Here is a 19,074-nt window from a genome sequence, read left to right on the forward strand (position 1 = left end):
GGCAGCCAGTGTAAGGAGGATAGCATTAGGGTGATATGATCATATTTTCTAGACCTGGTAGGAACTCTGGCTGCTGCATTTTGTACTAGCTGAAGTTTGTATAGTAGAGTTTGTATTAGAAAATGCTGGGCAACCAGCTAACAGGACCAGGCCGTATTTTGAGCAGCTGCTGTGGTGGTCATGGAGGAGTGGAGAGCATGAGACTGAATCCTGTGACGCTCCAGGGACAGACGAGTCTTTGCTGAGGTCCAGCTTATAGCCTCAACCACCTAGACTGCAGCTCTGCACAAGATGTTTGGCCAGCGGAGAAATGAAAATGGTCGTGCCGAACTGAGTCTGGTTCTCTCCAGATTTTTTTCTTCACTTTCGCCAATTGGTGAAGTTTTTTTTCCTTGTCGCTGTCGCCTCTAGCTTGCATGGTCTGGTATCGGTAGAGCTGCGCATCAATAAATTTGCTCTTCAGTGTTTGGACTCTCAGTAGTGATTATTAAACCACACTGAACTGAGCTAAACTGAACTGAACTTAAACTCTGAAAACTGAACTATACTGTTCCAGTTTACTTTTATGTGATCTATTATGTGAAGCTGCTTTGACACAATCTACATTGTAAAAGCGCTTTACAAATAAAGCTGAATTGAATTGAACTTCTTATACAATCGTTCCAACCTTCGACCTTTAGTTTTGAGTTGATGGAGATCAGAAGTAAACCAATGATAATAAGTGACCTCTGGTGGAGAGTAGACATAAGAGCATGGCATAGATTTGTAACAGCCAACATGCATCACAGTGCGTTTGTGTAGATTCATGTGGATTTTTCTGTGGTGAAAACTGCTCTGAGATGTTTATGAGTGAACATGGTCGTATTCTCTGATGAAATTTGACACTTGTTCCGAAAGAAACACAGAATTCATTTAAAATTTTGCTTTTATTTGTATGACATTTATGGACTTTCATATACCGCATAACATGTATTGTTCAGTTTCATCAAAACAGAATGATAAAATACAACTAAAACTAAGACTTGATATAATCAGATAAAAAACATGAATCACTTTGCTAAAAAGAAGTTAAGGCCAAGTAAAAAGGTTTCAAATATGTTTACAGTTTTTAAAAATAGGATCCGAGATATAGTTTGGTGCCAATCCATATATTTGAAATACAATCCATATATTTTGAATATCCATATATTTCATACCTGGTTAATTGACCATATAAATTGATCCCTTATTCTCACCTTCAAACTGTGCTGCTGACATTGGCTTTTGGAAGTGAATAGAAGTCTCGCTTATTTTGTATTATTTATTTTGGTTCAAACTGTGTTTGCCAAAGTAAATAAGATGTGCAAATATTAAAGAAATATGCTTAATTGACCAAGCATACAGTGCATGCGGAAAGTATTAATAGCGCTTTACTTTTTCCACATCTCTTTATGTTCCAGCCTTATTCCAAAATGGATTAAATTGATTGATTTCCTCAACATTCTACACACAATCCCCCATAATGAGTGTGGAAAAATAGTTTTTGAAATTGTTGCAAATTTTTGAAAAATAAAAAACCTAAGAAATCACATGTACATCAGTATTTACAGCCTTTGGTGTGAAGCTTAACATGGAGCTCAGGTTCATTCTGTTTCCACTGATCATTCTTGAGATGTCTCAGCAGCTTCATTGGAGTTCACCTGTGCTCAATTCTAAGCTGAGTGATCGGGGGAGAAGAGCCTCAGTCAGGGAGGTGATCAATAACCCGATGGTCACTCTGTCTGAGCTCCAGCGTTCTTCTGTGGAGAGAGGAGAACCTTACAGAAGGACAACCATCTGTGCAGCAATCCACCAATCAGGCATCTGTATGGTAGAGCGGGCAGACGGAAGACACTCCCCGCCTAGAGTTTACCATCTGAAGGACTCTCAGAGCATCAGAAACTAAACTCTCTGCTCTGATGAGACTCAAACTGAACTGTTTGGAGTGAACGCCAGGCGTTACGTGTGGAGAACAGCAGGCGGCGCTCATCAGCACGCTAACAGCATCCCTACAGTGAAGCATGGTGGTGTTGGCATCATGCTGTGGGGATGTGTTTCATCAGCAGGAACTGGAAGACTAGTCAGGATAGAGGGAAAGATGAATGCAGCGATGTACAGAGACATCCTGAATGAAGACCTGCACAAGAGTGCTCTCCACCTCAGACTGGGGCGACGCTTCATCTTCCAGCAGGACAATGACCCAAAGCACACCGCCAACATATCAATGGAGTGGCACAACAACAACTCGGTGAATGTCCTTGAGTGGCCCAGCCAAAGCCCAGACCTAAATCCTATTGAGCATCTCTGGAGAGATCTGAAAATGGCTGTACACAGTCGCTTCATATCCAACCTGAGAGAGCTTGAGAGGTACTGCAAAGAGGAACAGGCAAACATTCCCAAAGACAGGTACGCTGAGATTGTAGCATCATATTTAGAAAGACTTGAGGCTGTATTCACAGCCAAAGGTGCACAGCAAAGGCTGTGAATACTGAGGTACATGTGATTTATCAGATTTTTATTTGTAATAAATTTGCAACAATTTTAGAAACTGTTTTTCACATTGTCCTTATAGAGGATTGTGTGTAGAATGTTTGGGAATTAATTATTGTATTCCATTCTGGAATAATCCATGCAGTCACCGAAAGAAATGTGGAAAAAGTGAAGCGCTAACAATACTTTCCAGGTGCACTGTATATATTTCATGCTTGTTCATGTGGCATGTGCTTTTCTGTTTATATCTGACACAGTGACACTGAAGAACCTAAATGAACCCCAAATCCAGCATAGAGTTGATCAGTGAATGTGGTGTTGAATGTGTGTAAGTGTGTGAGTGTGTGTGTGTCAGAGATGCTGTAGAAGGACAGAGACCCGGACGACGTATCCAAATACACTCCGACTCTATTTGAGTTTGAAGAAAATGATATATCAGTGCTGTTATTATTGTGCCAACAAGTGTATCTGTTACCAGAACAGGTCAAACTCCAGGACTTTTCACTAAGTCCAAAATCACAATCATCACTTCTTCCTTTCCTGTTAATTTCTTTGTATGCCATTGCTATATCAACCCAGTTCCTCCAGTCAGCCTCCCAATAACAGCGTCCAGTCAGACTCTCTCGACTGAGAACCTGAGGATACAGCTCAAACCTCTCTGGATGATTAGGATACCCCTGGTACTCTTCCACATGCGTGGCCATTTCCTTCCCCTCGGACAGAGAGAGGCGATTGTTTGCAGTGTTTGGATCCAGTGTGAGATCAGCCGCATCTGAACAGAGAAAGACAGAAACAATGAGAACACAACAACATGTAAGAGGTTTATGTGTGACTGTGAACATACACTTCTTTAGTCCAGCATGCATTCTGATCTCTCCTTCATAATCCATGCTAGAAACAAACACACACACACATTAGTGTAGATCATGTATGTTTATACAGTTCTGTATGTCAGTATACTGGTGTTTGACATACTTGAGTTTCTGCAGTGTGTAGTGTGGATCCTCCAGTGTGTGTTGGAGCAGCTGGACTCCTGATTGTCCTGGGTGATTGTAGCTCAGATCCAGCTCTCTCAGGTGTGAGGGGTTTGAACTCAGAGCTGAAGATAGAAAACCACAGCCTTCCTCTGTCACCATACAGCCAGACAACCTGCAGACACATAGACACAAACACAGACGTCATCTACAGTAACGGTTCTCAATCCTTGTCCACGCAGCCTACCGCTTTACATATCTCATATGATTTCTTATCAGAGGTTTGTTCCATTAAACCATAAGTGCCCTGTGAAGTGGAAATCATAGGATATTCTGCCATGATTCCAGTTTGAAAGTGTGTTAATTCTACGATTAATTTGCACAAAATGCACAAACCTCTATGCTAATGACATGATTGGTTAACCCTTCACACAACTGTAATAATTGGCAATGCTGCTAACAGTTGTGTAGCACAAATCTTTCAAAGTTTGTGTGTGTGGGGGTGAAATTTACATATGTTGTTTTGACAACCAGATGCCTTTAGAGCTGTCCAGGGGTGCGTTTCCCAAAACCATCGTTAGCCAACTAAGGTCGCAAGTTCCGCCGTTACAAACATAGTTTGTTGATTTGCCGTTTCCCAAATCCAATGCTCTGCACACTGCGTCGCAAACTTTTGCACTTGCATCTACACCTCTGGAGCTGTAACTAGAAACATAGCTCTGCGACAGAGAAACTACGGGTTTTGGGAAACATTTGTCACTACATCGTTTTTTTTCCCAAATAATGCATCGTACTATGATAGTTCAGCCGCGAGTTACGTAGTTGTTTGGGAAACGCAGCCCTGATTTGTCTGGAAACCACCTCCTGAAATGGTCTGAGCAATTGGATTTATATCTCAGTTTTTCTGGAGGGCATTTACACTACTCTTATTTATGATCAGATAGCTATCCCATCAGGGAAAAAATGCATGAGGTGACCAGGGAACATGTTGATCTGGACAAAATTCCTTCTTGGAGCTTTTTTTCTAATGAGCTTGTAATCTAAATCAGGCATGCTAAACAAAAGAGACAAGCAAAAAAAAAAAAAAAAAACAGTGCAGGGGGCTGCAAAGACCTGGATTGATAACTGATCTACAATCACACACACACGGTCATCTACAGACACGCATCAACATCATGACCAGCTGACTGTGTATTATCCTTTATATGTTCTTCTTAATACCTCAGTATCTCCAGCTGACAATTTGGACTCTTCAGTCCGTCAGAGAGAAGCTTCACTCCTGAATCCTGCAGGTCATTGTTACTCAGGTCCAGCTCTCTCAGGACACAGTTTGAGGATTGAAGAACTGACGACAAACTCTCACAGCACTGAGCAGTGAGATTACACATGCACAATCTGGAGAGAGAAAATTATAACAACAAGTATACTACATTCAAATGTAAAGATTTCATAAGCAAGCAAGTGTTTAGTAATTAAACAGAACTTATACAAACTCTATCGTGCCGCATGTACTGGTTTTAAAAGTTTGAAAGTGAGTATATATTATAAATAGTGGTGGGCTGTTATCGGTGTTAAAGTGCTGCGTTAGTGCGAGATTCCTATTGGGCGATACAAAATATCGCTGTTAATCTATTCTCAGAGTTAGGTAGGAAGCTGGGTCTATTCTATGCAAGCTATGTTGACTACGTTGAAGGTGTTTACGTAGAGTGCTGTAATGTAAGAGGTTCTTGTAGCTTTGGGTGACTTAACTGCAGTTCGGCAGTTTCACTCATGAACATTTCATTCATGCTCCTGTGACAAACTGGGGTATTAGACGCAAATTAGGAGTAAGAACTGGTGAAAGTGTTATGAAATCGAATAACGCACACCAAATGGACAGAAAAAACCTCCACTTTTTGCAATGTGTGTGTGTTTGGTCCTTTACTGAAAGCCGCGTGTGTGGATCTTGTGGGAAAATATGGCAAAAAGTCCTACGTGACGGTAATAGTTTGATTTTGGTGTTTACTTCAATAATGCCTCTAATATCTGCAGACTCCGCATGTCTTAATTCCATTTCTGTTCAGTTCAGTGATGACTTTAGTTGGATTAAAGTCATCAAAAATGGCCTACAGTAATGCCTACAGTTCAACATTGATGTTTACCTGAATAAAGAGTTAGTAAACACAAGTACATCTTATTGAACATCATTTATTTTCATCACAAATTATCGGAGTAGAACAGTTTCTCAAGCAGTTTGTGATGCATTTGGGAAACAGGAGATGAGCCCCTGGTCTAATGCGCTACCTGGCTTGGGAAACCCGTTCTCAAAAACGTAGCACACATATTCTGAATGCCTTTGGCATAATTTAAATAAGCCATTTTAATCTAGATTAATTCCAAGATTACAGTGAGATTAATCTAGATTAAAAAAAAATTAATCTGTGCCCATCTATAATTATAAACTGAGCAAAAAGTTCAATTAATAATGAATAAAATCATCAAAATTAACTCAACATACCCAAACATGTTCAATGTAGAGTTTGGACTCTTCAGTCCATCAGAGAGCAGCTTCACTCCTGAATCCTGCAGGTCATTGTTACTCAGGTCCAGCTCTCTCAGGACACAGTTTGAGGATTGAAGAGCTGAAGACAAACTCTCACAGCACTGAGCAGTGAGATTACAGCTGGAAAATCTGGAGAAAAAAATTTTTGTAACTTTTTTCTGGTTCTAATAAAACAAATGGGCCACAGGTAAATGATACCACTTTCTTTTCTGGGCATTATAAATTCATTAAATTATAACTATCTTCCTAAAACAATCTCACACTTGGCCAGACAAAATAGGTTAATAGAAAAACGAATGAGTTCCCATTTTAAGTTCATCAGTTACAACTTTTAGCAGTCTAATAGTCAATAGGGCCGGCGCTACCTGTAGCCAGACTCCAGAGAACACAATTGTCAGGGCTTTGGGCTTTAAGGCAGGCTTTAATAATGGTAAAATCTTTATACACCACTGCACTAATCAAATGATCATGTGCTCATTGTTCAGTAGATCTAGATGCACTGCTTTTCTGCAGTGTTCAGTTTGTCACTTATAATGTATTTATCAGGGGCTGCTAAGTGCAAAGCTAAACAGGTTTGTTAAAGAAAGTGTGACTTGAGATAAAAATATGAGTTGTCATCTGTTTTCAGGGGTTGACTATAACGTTATGTACAAAGGCTGTAAATTTGGCATAGATTGAGGGGACGTGTCCCCACCAATATTAACCAATTACTGAAATGTCCCTACCAATAATTTAATTGACTTCAAAAATAAAGTAATGCTCCGTCAACCCTTAGAAACCTACACATGCACAAAGTCAATTTGGCTACGAGTTTATTATAATATTATTACCCAGGCTGTGCAATTAATCAAAATTTATTTTTCATTTTGGCCTCCATAACTATGAAAACCAATAATCAGGATAAAACTGTTAAATTGTGTCACACACCTTTCTAAATTTCTCTATATTCATACCTACTCAATGCCCGACTGCAGTAAAATCACGTAAATTGAGCATGGGACGTGATGTTTATTTGTATTATTAAGTTTATTGAGTTTTATTATTAAGTTTATTTGTATTATTAACTTTATTGATGTTTTTAAAAGCGAGATACTGCGTACTGAATTTGTGCTGTTCAATGCATGTACAGTGTAATGAACCGCCAACTTATCCAGCATATGTTTTATGCAGCGGATGCCCGTCACTGGGAAACACCCATACACTCTCACATTCATACACTATGGACAATTTTAGCTTACCCAATTCACCTGTAACACATGTCTTTAGACTTGTGGGGGAAACCGAAGCACCCGACTCAAATAGCAAACTTCTTGCTATGAGGCGAACGTGCTACCCACTGCGCCACCGTGTCGCCCTATATATATATATATATATATATATATATATATATATATATATATATATATATATATATATATATATATATATATATTTGTATATATATATGAGCAATATCACATGAGTAGCAGTGCGATATGGCTGTATGTCAGCACTGGTGGGAGGCGTGCGTTGGCACGAGGCCGCAGGCTGGGTGCATTAGTTCCCCCACCAGTGCCGATATACTGCCATATCGCACTGCTACTCATATAATATTGCGTTTATACAACAGTTTGACGGCATAATTGTGTATATAAAAACTAAATCAAACATGGAAGTCTCAAAAACCCTTTTGTATGAGGAACTACTTTCTTCTGCGTTGGATTCAGATCATAAGCTGACAGTTAAACAGCTGAGCAAGCATCTTTTACACTGTATATCTGTAGTGTCTGCTTTTTGCTGGCTGCATGGGTGGAGTAATACACAAAGGGTAAAGAGGCTGTACGGGTGCTGATATCGCACGGCTATCAGTCAATCAGATTTGAGAACCAGACAGAACTGTTGTATAAATAAATATATATATATATATATATATATATATATATATATATATATATATATATATATATTTTTTTTTTTTTTTAATCAAACTTTTGTTTTTGTGGCTACTTAATCACATTAAAAACAATATGCCACATTTGATGTCAAAATAACACTTATTATTGTATTATTTTTTTTTATTTTTATTTTTTTATGAAAATCCCTCACTTCAGTATCTCCAGCTGACAGTTTGGACTCTTCAGTCCATCAGAGAGCAGCTTCACTCCTGAATCCTGCAGGTCATTGTTACTCAGGTCCAGCTCTCTCAGGACACAGTTTGAGGATTGAAGAGCTGACGACAAACTCTCACAGCACTGAGCAGTGAGATTACAGGACTGTAGCCTATGTGAACAAATAATAAGAAAGTTAAACAGGAAAACATTTTGTATCGGGTGAGGTTTGTAATCTAAAGACAGGTTTCTAAAAAAACATTAGAACCTAAAATCATGTATTCAATTCAAAGCTATAAAAGCATTCCACAATGTTACTGTAGGCTTATTAATTTTATTTGAATAACTCAACTCTTCCTTGAACACCAGTTTATTAAAGTATTTTAAAGTGGCAGATGAGCCAATACCTTTTCAGAGGAAAACTCAATAGGCTATATAACTTTTTGTCATAATTTTAAAGGTAAAAGATAAAGATTTATGTTAGGCTATCATGTTTTATATATTAATAATTTTTGGGCCCATGAGCTACAAGTCAAAATATAATCGATATGATAACTGTGAATCATAAAATTGAAGTAAAATTGGCTTTAGCAATTTGAAAATGAAAGCAAACATTCAAAATGTTTCTGCGTTTTGTCAATTATATAAGTTTATTTTAATAATATGAATAATAATAAATATCATAAATTATAATATTAGTTATAGTGTAGATTACTGTGAGAGTGTCCAACTAAACATTTTTATCAGGCTACATATCCCCTAACTGAAAAACTAGTGTGAACATGACTGGCAACATCTTTGCTGAAATTTATTTAACGTCAAATTCTTTGTGTGTTTCTTTCTTTTATAGCCCAATAGAGTTGTATTTAAAGGATTAGTTAACCAAAACATGTAATGAATTATGCTGCGTGCCTTTATGTCATACACTAGTCCAGTTTTCTAGCTGCCGCGTGCGCGCTTTAAAGGTTATATATGGGCGCATGGTGACCTGACGTGGTGACCAGATCTCTCGACTATAGCTTTAATTTCACAATTTTCATAACTGAATTGCTATTTCATGTTATACAATATCTGAATGTGTGTTCTGAAGGTTAAAATGATGGGAGTGTTAGTAATCAATGACAGAAAGAGTTTTCGGTTTCGAGTGAACTGGATATGGAGCTGTAAACATTTTTAGAAATGTATATGCACAATTATTTGTGTGTTCGTGCGTAAATAATACTCTTACAGTGCTCTTCTGGTGTTTCTGATCACTGGCATCAGTCTCATCAGGGCTCTTTCAGATCTTGTATATTTCTGCAGTTCAAACGTCTCTTGAGCTTCTTCTGACATCAGTAGCACAAACACCAGAGCCGACCACTGAGCAGAGGACAGATCCTGAGCCGAAAGGTTTCCTGAGTTTAGACTTGTCTGAATTTGCACCAAAGAATGATCTTTCAGTTCACTCAGACAGTGGTAGAGATTAATGGTCCTCTCCGCTGATTTCTCCATTCCTATTTTCAATTTGATGTATGCAACAGTGTCTTCAACACTGTCCGATTTCAGTTCCATTCTTGGCAGGAGCTCTTTCAGGTCACTCTGATTGGACTCCAGAGAGAGACCCAACAGGAACCGGAGGAAAAGATCCAGGTGCCCATTCTGGCTTTCCAATGCCTGGTCGATCGCAGCCTTATGAAGTTGACACTGCGGCTTTTTGGAGAATTTCCATGTGAGTTTCTTTTTCCAGGATTTAAGGAATGGGTTTACTTTCTCTTCACAGTATATGACAAGCACGTAGACTGCTGCAAGGAACTCCTGGACACTGAGGTGCACAAAGCTATAAACACTTCTGACTGAAACTGCCCTTTCCTTCTGAAAGATCTGAGTGCATAACCCAGAGAACACAGACCCTTCTCTGACATCAAGCCCACACTCCTCAAGATCTTCTTTGTAGAAAATCAGATTCCCTTTCTGTAGCTGGTCAAAGGCCAGCTTGCCAAGCTTGAGAAGAATCTGATCGAAAGGCTTGGCTTCAACTGCAGGATCCGGGTCATCAAGGTACTTCTTCTCCATCTGCTGCATCTGAGAGAGTAAAAAGTTGGTGTACATCCCTGTGAGAGTGGTTGGTGTTTTCTCATCGTTTTCTTGAGCCAGAAAAGGCTGCAGAACAGTCAAGGAGATCCAGCAGAAGACGGGGATGTGGCACATGATGTACAGACTCCTGGATTTTCGGATGTGACGGATGAGGATTTCAGCAACCTCGGGACTGCTGTTTTTGTTGAAGTACTGCTCTTTCTGCTCATCATTGAATCCTCGCACCTCTGTCACCTGATCGATGTAGTTTCGAGGTATCTGACTGGCTGCTGCCGGCCTGGATGTGATCCAGAGGAGAGCAGAGGAGACTAGATGTGCCCTGATGAGGTTTGTGATGATCCTACTCACTGTTGCTTTTTTGAAAATATCTGTCAATTCCTCTCCCTTTTTTAAGTTCAGAGGGAAGCGACATTCATCCAGCCCGTCTAAGATGAACATGACTTGACCATCGCATTCAGGGAGCGAGCGCAGTTTTTCACGACCATTAAAAAAGTTTTTGTTAATCAGTTCTATAAGACTGTACTCTTTATTAATCAAGTTCAGTTTACGAAACGGCAGTGGAAATACAAACAGTATGTCTTGATTCTCGTTTCCTTCAGCCCAGTCGAGGATGAATTTATTCACAGAGACTGTCTTTCCAACTCCTGCAATCCCCATTGTCAGGACTTTCCTGTTTTGTCGACCGGTGTCGTGCTGCATTCTGAACATGTCATTGCACTTGATTGGTATCTCCTTAGCAGCAGCTCGTCTGCGATTTAATTCGATCCGTCTTACTTCATGCTCTTTCACTATTCCTCCAGTCTCATTCTCCACCATGTATAGATCAGTGTAAATGTCATTCAGGTATTGCTGATGTCCAGTCTCTGAATTGCCAACCAGTATTCGCTTGTAATCCTGTTGTAATTTGTTCTTCAGTCTCACACTTAACTTTCTGTGATCACAAACAGCAGCTCCACTGGTCTCTTCAGAAAATGACAACAAAAGATGATGAGGATAATAAGTATATGATTTCTCTGACAAACTATACTTGCAACACACTTCTACTCACATTGTCAACGCTAGTGCTGCAACCGTGTTTGCATAAACAGTCTTCGATTGATTTCATTGAACTAATTTGCTAAATATATGCTGTGAATTGACTGCATACCTTGGTTTCACTATATATATATATATGCATTTAGTAAATGTATTTGTAAATATATGACAGTGATTTGGGCATCACAATGGGGCAGGGAGTAGCACGATCGCCTCACAACAAGAAGGTCGCTGGTTCAAGTCTTGGCTGGGTCTGTTAGCGTTTCTATTTGCATTTCCTTCCCGTGTTGGCGTGGGTTTCCTCCGGGTGCTCGGATTTCCACCACAGTCCAAACACATGCACTATAGGGGAACTGATCAACTACACTGGCCTTTGTGTATGAGTGCGTGTGTGTGTGAATGAGTGTGTATGGGTGTTTCCCAGTACTGTGTTTCAGCTATAAGGGCATCCGCTGCATAGAACAAATGCTGGATAAGTTGGTGGTTCGTTCCGCTGTGGCGACCTCTGATGAATAGAGGGACTAAGCCGAAAAGAAAATGAATGAATGAATGTATGACAGTGATTTCTTGTTGCCCATTTTCACTGCACTGTCACTGTAGAAACTCTTGGCAGAGCTAGAATAATCCTGAAGCAGCGCAGAACATCTTATTTAACGTTAAATCTGCTGCTGTGCTCTTTTTAGAGCTCAGTCGAGTTTAAAATTAACTTATAGTATGTCCTACAAATTTTCCCGAGTGGACCCACATGAAAAAACACTATAGTCATTTTTTTAGTAAAGGTTTTGCTAAAATGTATGTAAGTGTTTTAAACCACTCTGTAGTGAAATACTTAATTAATTTGTTGTGGCTATAATACATATTGTCACGGATAAAGAATGTTCAGGTTGACACAGTCAAAACTTGATTGACACAGTCAAAACAAAAAGCAAGGAATGAATGTAGTGCTAGTGCTAGGAGAGACCAGGCAGGAATCAGGCAGGAAACAGGGTCCAGTAAACACTCCTCAGGTCCTGAGCACAGACAGGTAGCACACATAAGCACACGTAACGAACTGACAAAGACACACAGAAAACGTAGCCCATATAAAGGCGCGAATATGAGCCTCAGCTGGCGGGCTCATCAAGCTAGCCGAGTGCCGTCATTACACGTGATCAAAACAGACACACGTGGAGAACAAAAACAAAACAAACCCACATGATCAAACAGACACTCCGGAAGAGCGCAGAAACCTGCAGCCGTGACATATGTCCTCTAGGATGTTTTCCAGCTGTGGTGGCAGGCCTTTTAATCAGATCTTCCGACTATTTATGACGTTACTTCAATGACAAATCTGGTGTGCAAAGCATTACAAGTCGAGAGCGCAATCATGTAATGCGAGCATGCAAATCTTTTTGCTTGCATGACGATTTCTGCTGTTCATGCACAAAACATCTTGCACACCCTCAAATATACGCTGCTCAAGCTGAAGTGCGATTAAGTGCGTTTATGTAAAGAGTATGTCTCCCAACATTTATTAGATTTGAATATTTATAAAAGTCTCCAATAAACCTACAGAGCGGCATTGATGCGTCCTGGAGTCGTTACATGCAGAACCACAGACCTTTATCTATAAATGAAAAGTATAATTATGGAAATGTGTTCATCTTAACTAAAAGCCACGTTGTATTTGCTGGCCTTGTCAGTCAGTCAGTCAGTCAATCTGCATGTATCCTTAAAGGCTTAAACACATAATGCACAGCACTACTACGACTACAGAAAAGTTCCCGCTGTTATAATTAACTTACATTTTAATACGTTCTGGTGCGATTATTACTATAAAAAAATAAATAGCAGCAACTGAATGTTTTGAATGAGAAGCTGTTTTGTAGCCATGGTGGGAATCAATTTTGATGTGGCGCCTCGACACGGAAGAATGATTGTAGCGGAAACCATGTATTCATTCATTCATTTTCTTTTCGGCTTAGTGCCTTTTTTAATCTGGGGTCACCACAGCGTAATGAACCACCAACTTATCCAGCATATCTTTTACGCAGTGGATGCCCTTCCAGCTGCAACCCATCACTGGGAAACATCCATACACACAAACTCATTCACAAACACACTCATACACAATGGTCAACTTTAGCTTTCCCAATTCACCTGTACCACATGTCTTTTGGGGAAACCGGAGCACCCAGAGAAAACCCACACCAACACAGAGAGACCATGCAAACTCCAATGCCAACTGACCCAGCCGTACTCGAACCGTTGACCTTCTTGCTTTGAGGCAAACGTGCTACCCACTGCGCCACTGTGTCCCCATATATATACAGTAGAAGTCAAACAATATTCACCCTCCTTTGATTTTTTCTTCTTTTTTGAATATTTCCCAAATGATGTAGAACAGATTGAGGAAATGTTCACAGTATGTCTGATAATATTTGTTCTTCTGGAGAAAGTCTGATTTGCTTTATTTGGGCTAGAATAAAAGCCGTTTTTTATTTTTTAAACACCATTTAAGCTCAATATTATTAGCCCCTTTAAGTTAGATTTGTTTTGGATAGTCTACAGAACAAACCATCATTGTACAATGACTTGCCTAATTACCCTAACCTGCCTAGTTACCCTAATTACCCTAGTGAAGCCTTTACATGTCACTTTAAGCTGTATAGAAGTGTCTTGAAGAATATCTAGTCTAATATTATTTACTGTCATCATGATGAAGAGGAAATAAATCAGTTATTAGAGATGAGTTATTAACACTGTTATGATTAGAAATGTGTTGGAGAAATCTGACCTCTGTTACACAGAAATTGGAAAACACTGGAAATTTAAATACTTTTGTATTCAGGTAAAAGTGAAGACGTATGGCCTGAATCATGTACTTACGTAAAAAGTATTCATTACTACCTGTTTTAGTTTCACAGCGGTAACTACTGCAAGTCATGTATACATCTGTACAAAATAACTTACATTTAAAAAAATTCAGCAGCAAATTAGCCAAGCAACATCACTCTACAATACTGTCCAACAACAACGCTTAAAATGAAGAAATCTGCTCTCCGTTAAACAGAAATTGGGTTAAAATAAATAAACAGGGGGGCGAATAATTCTGACTTCAACTGTAAATGTGTGTGTTTATGTGTGTGTGTTTGTGTGTGTGTGTGTGTGTCAGCTTCCTTCTTTGTTGTCCTCAGCTGACCATGTAAATGCAGTTGTTACCCCACATCTGTTTTGATAGCGTTCTAACAGGAGAAGAGTCCACCATATTTTCCTCGAGTTGTTCTGTGTGTGAGGCAAAAACAGAAAGTCACAATTTCTGCTACATTATTTACATCACACTTTAAACTCTGTCACACTAATAATCTTGTACGTCACCTTGCCTGTGTTCATTCCTTAATTCTTCAGCCAGAAGGTTATGGTTCATTTTTTTCAGGGTGTTCACTGTGATGGTCACAGCTTCTTCTGGTCCAAAGCGTGCCACCATCTTGTCCACTGTGTCTAAAACATCTGCATTCTCCATTTCTGAAGTGGAAATGCACTCCTGATTCTTCAAGTGCCATTGAAACCTCTTCAGATCATCTTTCACCAGTTCATTTAGTGAGTTCACGAGGAGCTCTTTTTCAGATGCCATCCTTTTTCAGTTATTCAGTGCTGTTAAACAAGAATGAGATATAAAGTCGTCCAGTCATGGCATCTCACATCAACAAGAGTCACACAACTGAGCACAAAGTCTGACAGAGGGGTGCTAAGGAGAAGCTTAAATGGAGCAACAATGTGTTGCTAGATGTGCTTGATCAAATATTTAGCTGTGAGTAGACTGAATAACGATGTGATCCCTCTGGGGTGCCATCACAATGGTCACCAATGAACACCTTCTGGTACACACCTGCAGCTGTTGACCACCGGCTAATGCTTTAATCTCACACTCCATTCATTTATTTTCTGTCAGTTTAGTCCCTTATTCATCAGGGCTTGCCACAGCAGAATGAACCGCCAACTATTCCAGCATATGTTTTACACAGTTGATGCCCTTTCAGCTGCAACCCAGTACTGGGAAACACCTATACACATCATCATTCACCCATGCACACTCATTCACACACACACACACTCAATCACTACGGCCAATTTAGTTGATCAGTTCCCCTATAGCGCATGTGTTTAGACTGTGGAGGAAACCAGAGCACATGAAGGAAACCCACACCAACACGGGGAGAACAAACTCCACACAGAAACACCAGCAGGGATTCGAACTGGTGACCTTTTAGCTGTGAGGCCACAGTGCTAACCACTGAGCCACCATGACGCCCTCACGCTTTATGCGCAAAAACATCTACAGTAAATGAATTTTTGCTAGTGGTCAGCTTTGCCTTTTGAAAATACTAGATAAAAATATATCGAGTCTGGCTCAGGGGTTGTCAAGCTTTGTGATCAAAAGAGGCATTCTGGCCCTTCTCTGACTAAATACTATTTGCCCGCTGCTACAAAACATATTTGACGATGTCTGTTTTTCTAGAGATTTAAGGAATTGCACCACTATGTGGCACTAGCGTCACTTCTGTTTATGGATGAACGATATAAACTTGAAATTATATCAATAATGAACATTATTTTCTTGTATTTGTTGCGATATCAATCATTTTGATGATCATTTATATGTCACGATCAGCAGCGATCTTAACTCTATAGATCGCTGAAATGCATGCACAATCACCAACGGACTACAAAACTGACTACAACTCAATACAAGCACTCTGCTCACACACACATGTTCCTCATCCTGACTGATTGTGCACACACACCACCGGAGGATTGTGAAGGACTGATTACACTTACTAGATAAGCAGCACACACACTCACTCCAGTCGCCAGGTTTTGTTTACACTTAGGCAGCGTCTGAAACCGCATACTTCCATACTACACAGTACGCTAAAATCAGTATGCGAGCCGAGTAGTATGTCCGATTTCATAGGCTGCATCCGAAACCGCCTACTACTCAGTAGGTACTGCATTTGAATTTAAGCGTACTACTCGGCCGTTAGAAAAGTGCGTTCTATACAGTATGAATGTGAAAAGTATGAATGGAATTCGGACGTACTACATCCGCCAATTTGTCATGGTCATGCAACGTACCTGCATAATTTGCGTCGCTTCGCTCCTATTCATGAATTCTCTCACGGAGCATCATGGGATAGCGCAGCATGCATGGGATGCACACTCTAGAATTTCGCCGGAAGTAGTAAGTCATCCTGGTACTTCTCGCATACTGATTTTCAAATTCTATGAATTCGGACATACTACTCGGCTCACATACTGATTTTGGCGTACTATATAGTATGGAAGTATGCGGTTTCGGAGGCAGCCATAGAATTCGAAAATCAGTATGCGAGAAGTTCCCGGATGCCTTACTACTTCTGGCGAGATTCTGGAGTGCGCATCCCATGCACGCTTTGCTATCCCATGATGCCCCGCTAGAGAATTCATGAATGGGAGTGAAGCAACACAAATGACGCAGGTAGGTCACGCGACCATGACAAAATGGCGGATGAAGTACATTTGAATTCCATTCATACTTTTCACATTCATACTGTATAGAACGTACTTTTCTAACGGCCGAGTAGTACGCTTACATTCAAATGCAGTACCTACTGAGTAGTAGGTGGTTTCGGACGGAGCCTTAGTGACATTACAGCACGTTTTCCTTTGTCTTGTTTAGCTGTGTTTTTTCCTCGCCTTGTTTATCCCTGTCTGCCGCCTGCCTTCCAACCTCTCGCCTGTTACTTCAACCACGTTTCTGGATTGCCTTCATACATCTGTTTGCACCCGTGTTGACCATTGCTTGCCTGACCTCCTCAATAAACCTGCATGTGGATCTGGACTCTGTTGTCAGTGTCACAACCCCTGGTTACAGAATGTTTTAGGTGTTGGAGTATTTGGCCAATTCTATGCCTGTTTAATAAAAAAGGTCAGGAGAGGGTTTTCATTCGTTTTCTTGTCGGCTTAGTCCCTTTATTAATCCGGGGTCGCTACAGCGGAATGAACCGCCAACTTATCCAGCAAGTTTATAAGCAGCAGATGCCCTTCCAGCCGCAACCCATCTCTGGGAAACATCCACACACACACATTCACACACACACTCATACACTACGGACAATTTAGCCTACCCAATTCACCTGTAGCGCATGTGTTTGAACTGTGAGGGAAACCGGAGCACCCGGAGGAAACCCACGCGAACGCAGGGAGAACATGCAAACTCCACACAGAAATGCCAACTGAGCTGAGGTACGAACCAGCTGTGAGGCGACAGCACTATCTACTGCGCCACTGCTTTACCCTAGGGTTTTCTTCAGTTTCAAAAATATTATTAGATACAAATGAATAATTCGAGGACAGAGCTCTGGGTTACGTTACCCCAATGCAATACAAGAATTACAATGAGGAGGTTCGCAACCAACATACATTTCCCTGACTCCAGCTTATATGCACAACAGATATTAACTGGTGGAGTTTGTACCCAAACATACTTCATCTTTCTGCAACCCTTCTCTGCATACCAGAACTGAACAGTTAAGTGTATCTTTAATATATCTAACAACTTCTTATTAGACAGCAGTCTGGAGCAAGGGCCCCTGCACTATATTTATTCTTATTCTGCTATTTCCCTCTTGTCAGCAGTTTCTTCTAAAAAGTATGCAATAGAGTAAGAAGGAAGTATGGTTTGGGTATTATATGGTGTCATACAGAGGAAAAAGATTGATTAAGCTGTTGTTAGTCTAAACATTTCCAAATTCCTAATAGATTATAAAGTCCTAATCTAGCACAACACAGTCATTTTTCTGGAGTGAATACATTTCAAATACTCATCTTGTTTACGAAGAGGTTATTAATTTCTGGCTGTGTTTTTTCATATTATTTAAACCCACAAAATACAAATGCATACTCTGTCAGCCCTTTCGTCAAGCATAATTATAATTTAGCAGAGATTTCATCCACAACACAGTTAAGGAGACAAATGGTTTACTTGGGTTGATTTGAGATACAGCTACAATAGCTAGCCACCTCAGCTGAAAAAAAAATAAATATTTTTTATGACAATGCAGCATCTGATTCTTGGGCTAATTCCTCCGTTTTAAAATTAGCATATTAAACCATTTCTAGAGACTTGTCTTAACTTACCTAAGCCACATGCCTACTACGTGGATATCAGTGAATCATTTAACTTACTGAGCTAGTGCACGGCACTTTTATAACAGATTAATTTACAGATCATTTTGTTGTAAAAATTCTAACTATAGTTAGTGAAAGCTTCATAGAAACATATTTGTTTTATCTCAAAAATACTAAATCAAACATACATGCTGCATGCATTTTATAGTAGTACACTTCCCCTTTTTAGACACAACATACACAATGCCATCTTGGTTGAGATGCAAAGCAACAGAAATATTTTTTCATGGAAACGTTTAAGCTCTGTTAATATCCTAAAACTCTGTGAGCTACCAACTGGTGCTTTTAAATCTGTCAGGTTTGTTTAGTAACTTACCCTCAATGGCAATGTTGACGATTTGTTTGTCCTCTGAACTGGTGCCTTTAACAGAAACTGAAACTAATAACCAGTTTTTAGGAGAGGAGACAAGACATGACATGACATGAAATCACAAACTATCTAAAGAATTACAGGTAAAAGATCAACAACACTCTGTGTGTGTGTGTGCGTGTGTGTGTGTGTGTGTGTGTGTGTGTGTGTGCGTGTGTGTGTGTGTGTATGTGTGTGCATGTGTGCGTGCGTGCGTGCATGCGTGTGTGTTTTGTCATTCCTGTGTTTCTAGTGTTTCCTTGTTCCTCTTTCCACCATATTTGGTAGTTTATGAGT

General features: G+C 39.9%; 2 protein-coding genes across 6 annotated transcripts in view; one reads left to right on the top strand and one right to left on the bottom strand.

Annotated features, from left to right (window-relative positions):
• Positions 1–19,074, top strand: part of trip10b (thyroid hormone receptor interactor 10b) — an 80,892-nt gene that overhangs the window by 36,219 nt on the left and 25,599 nt on the right. The gene's annotated exons all lie outside the window — the stretch shown is intronic.
• Positions 908–19,046, bottom strand: LOC147847109 (protein NLRC3). Of its 5 annotated transcripts, XR_015477075.1 has the most exons (11): positions 18,745–19,034; positions 14,577–14,852; positions 14,421–14,483; positions 9,340–11,146; positions 8,110–8,283; positions 5,980–6,153; positions 4,704–4,877; positions 3,484–3,657; positions 3,353–3,399; positions 2,578–3,280; positions 908–1,590 (listed from the first exon to the last, which is right to left on the bottom strand). XR_015477075.1 is itself a non-coding variant. In XM_087237814.1 (10 exons), the coding sequence occupies exons 2-10, from the start codon at positions 14,830–14,832 to the stop codon at positions 2,751–2,753; spliced, it is 3,399 nt and encodes a 1,132-aa protein (XP_087093940.1). In that variant the 5' UTR covers positions 14,833–14,852; positions 18,745–19,034; the 3' UTR covers positions 908–2,750. The 5 variants fall into 5 exon arrangements, 4 of the variants coding, with proteins under 4 accessions (XP_087093940.1, XP_087093943.1, XP_087093942.1 ...); XM_087237814.1 differs by having other exon boundaries at positions 908–3,280; XM_087237817.1 differs by lacking the exon at positions 3,353–3,399 and having other exon boundaries at positions 908–3,280; positions 18,745–19,046.

Source organism: Danio rerio, chromosome 1, assembly GCF_052040795.2.
Source record: "Danio rerio strain M-AB ecotype USA chromosome 1, GRCz13ab, whole genome shotgun sequence".
Classification (NCBI taxonomy): Eukaryota; Metazoa; Chordata; class Actinopteri; order Cypriniformes; family Danionidae; genus Danio; species Danio rerio.

Bases quoted from the DNA above. Each gene is read 5' to 3' on its own strand.
- LOC147847109 (XM_087237814.1), bottom strand. From the start codon at position 14,832: ATGGCATCTGAAAAAGAGCTCCTCGTGAACTCACTAAATGAACTGGTG. The intron at 4,878-5,979 runs GTATGTTGAGTT...TTCTCTCTCCAG, and splicing joins TCTACATTGAACATGTTTGG to ATTGTGCATGTGTAATCTCA. The intron at 3,658-4,703 runs GTATTAAGAAGA...ATGTGTCTGCAG, and splicing joins TGTCAGCTGGAGATACTGAG to GTTGTCTGGCTGTATGGTGA.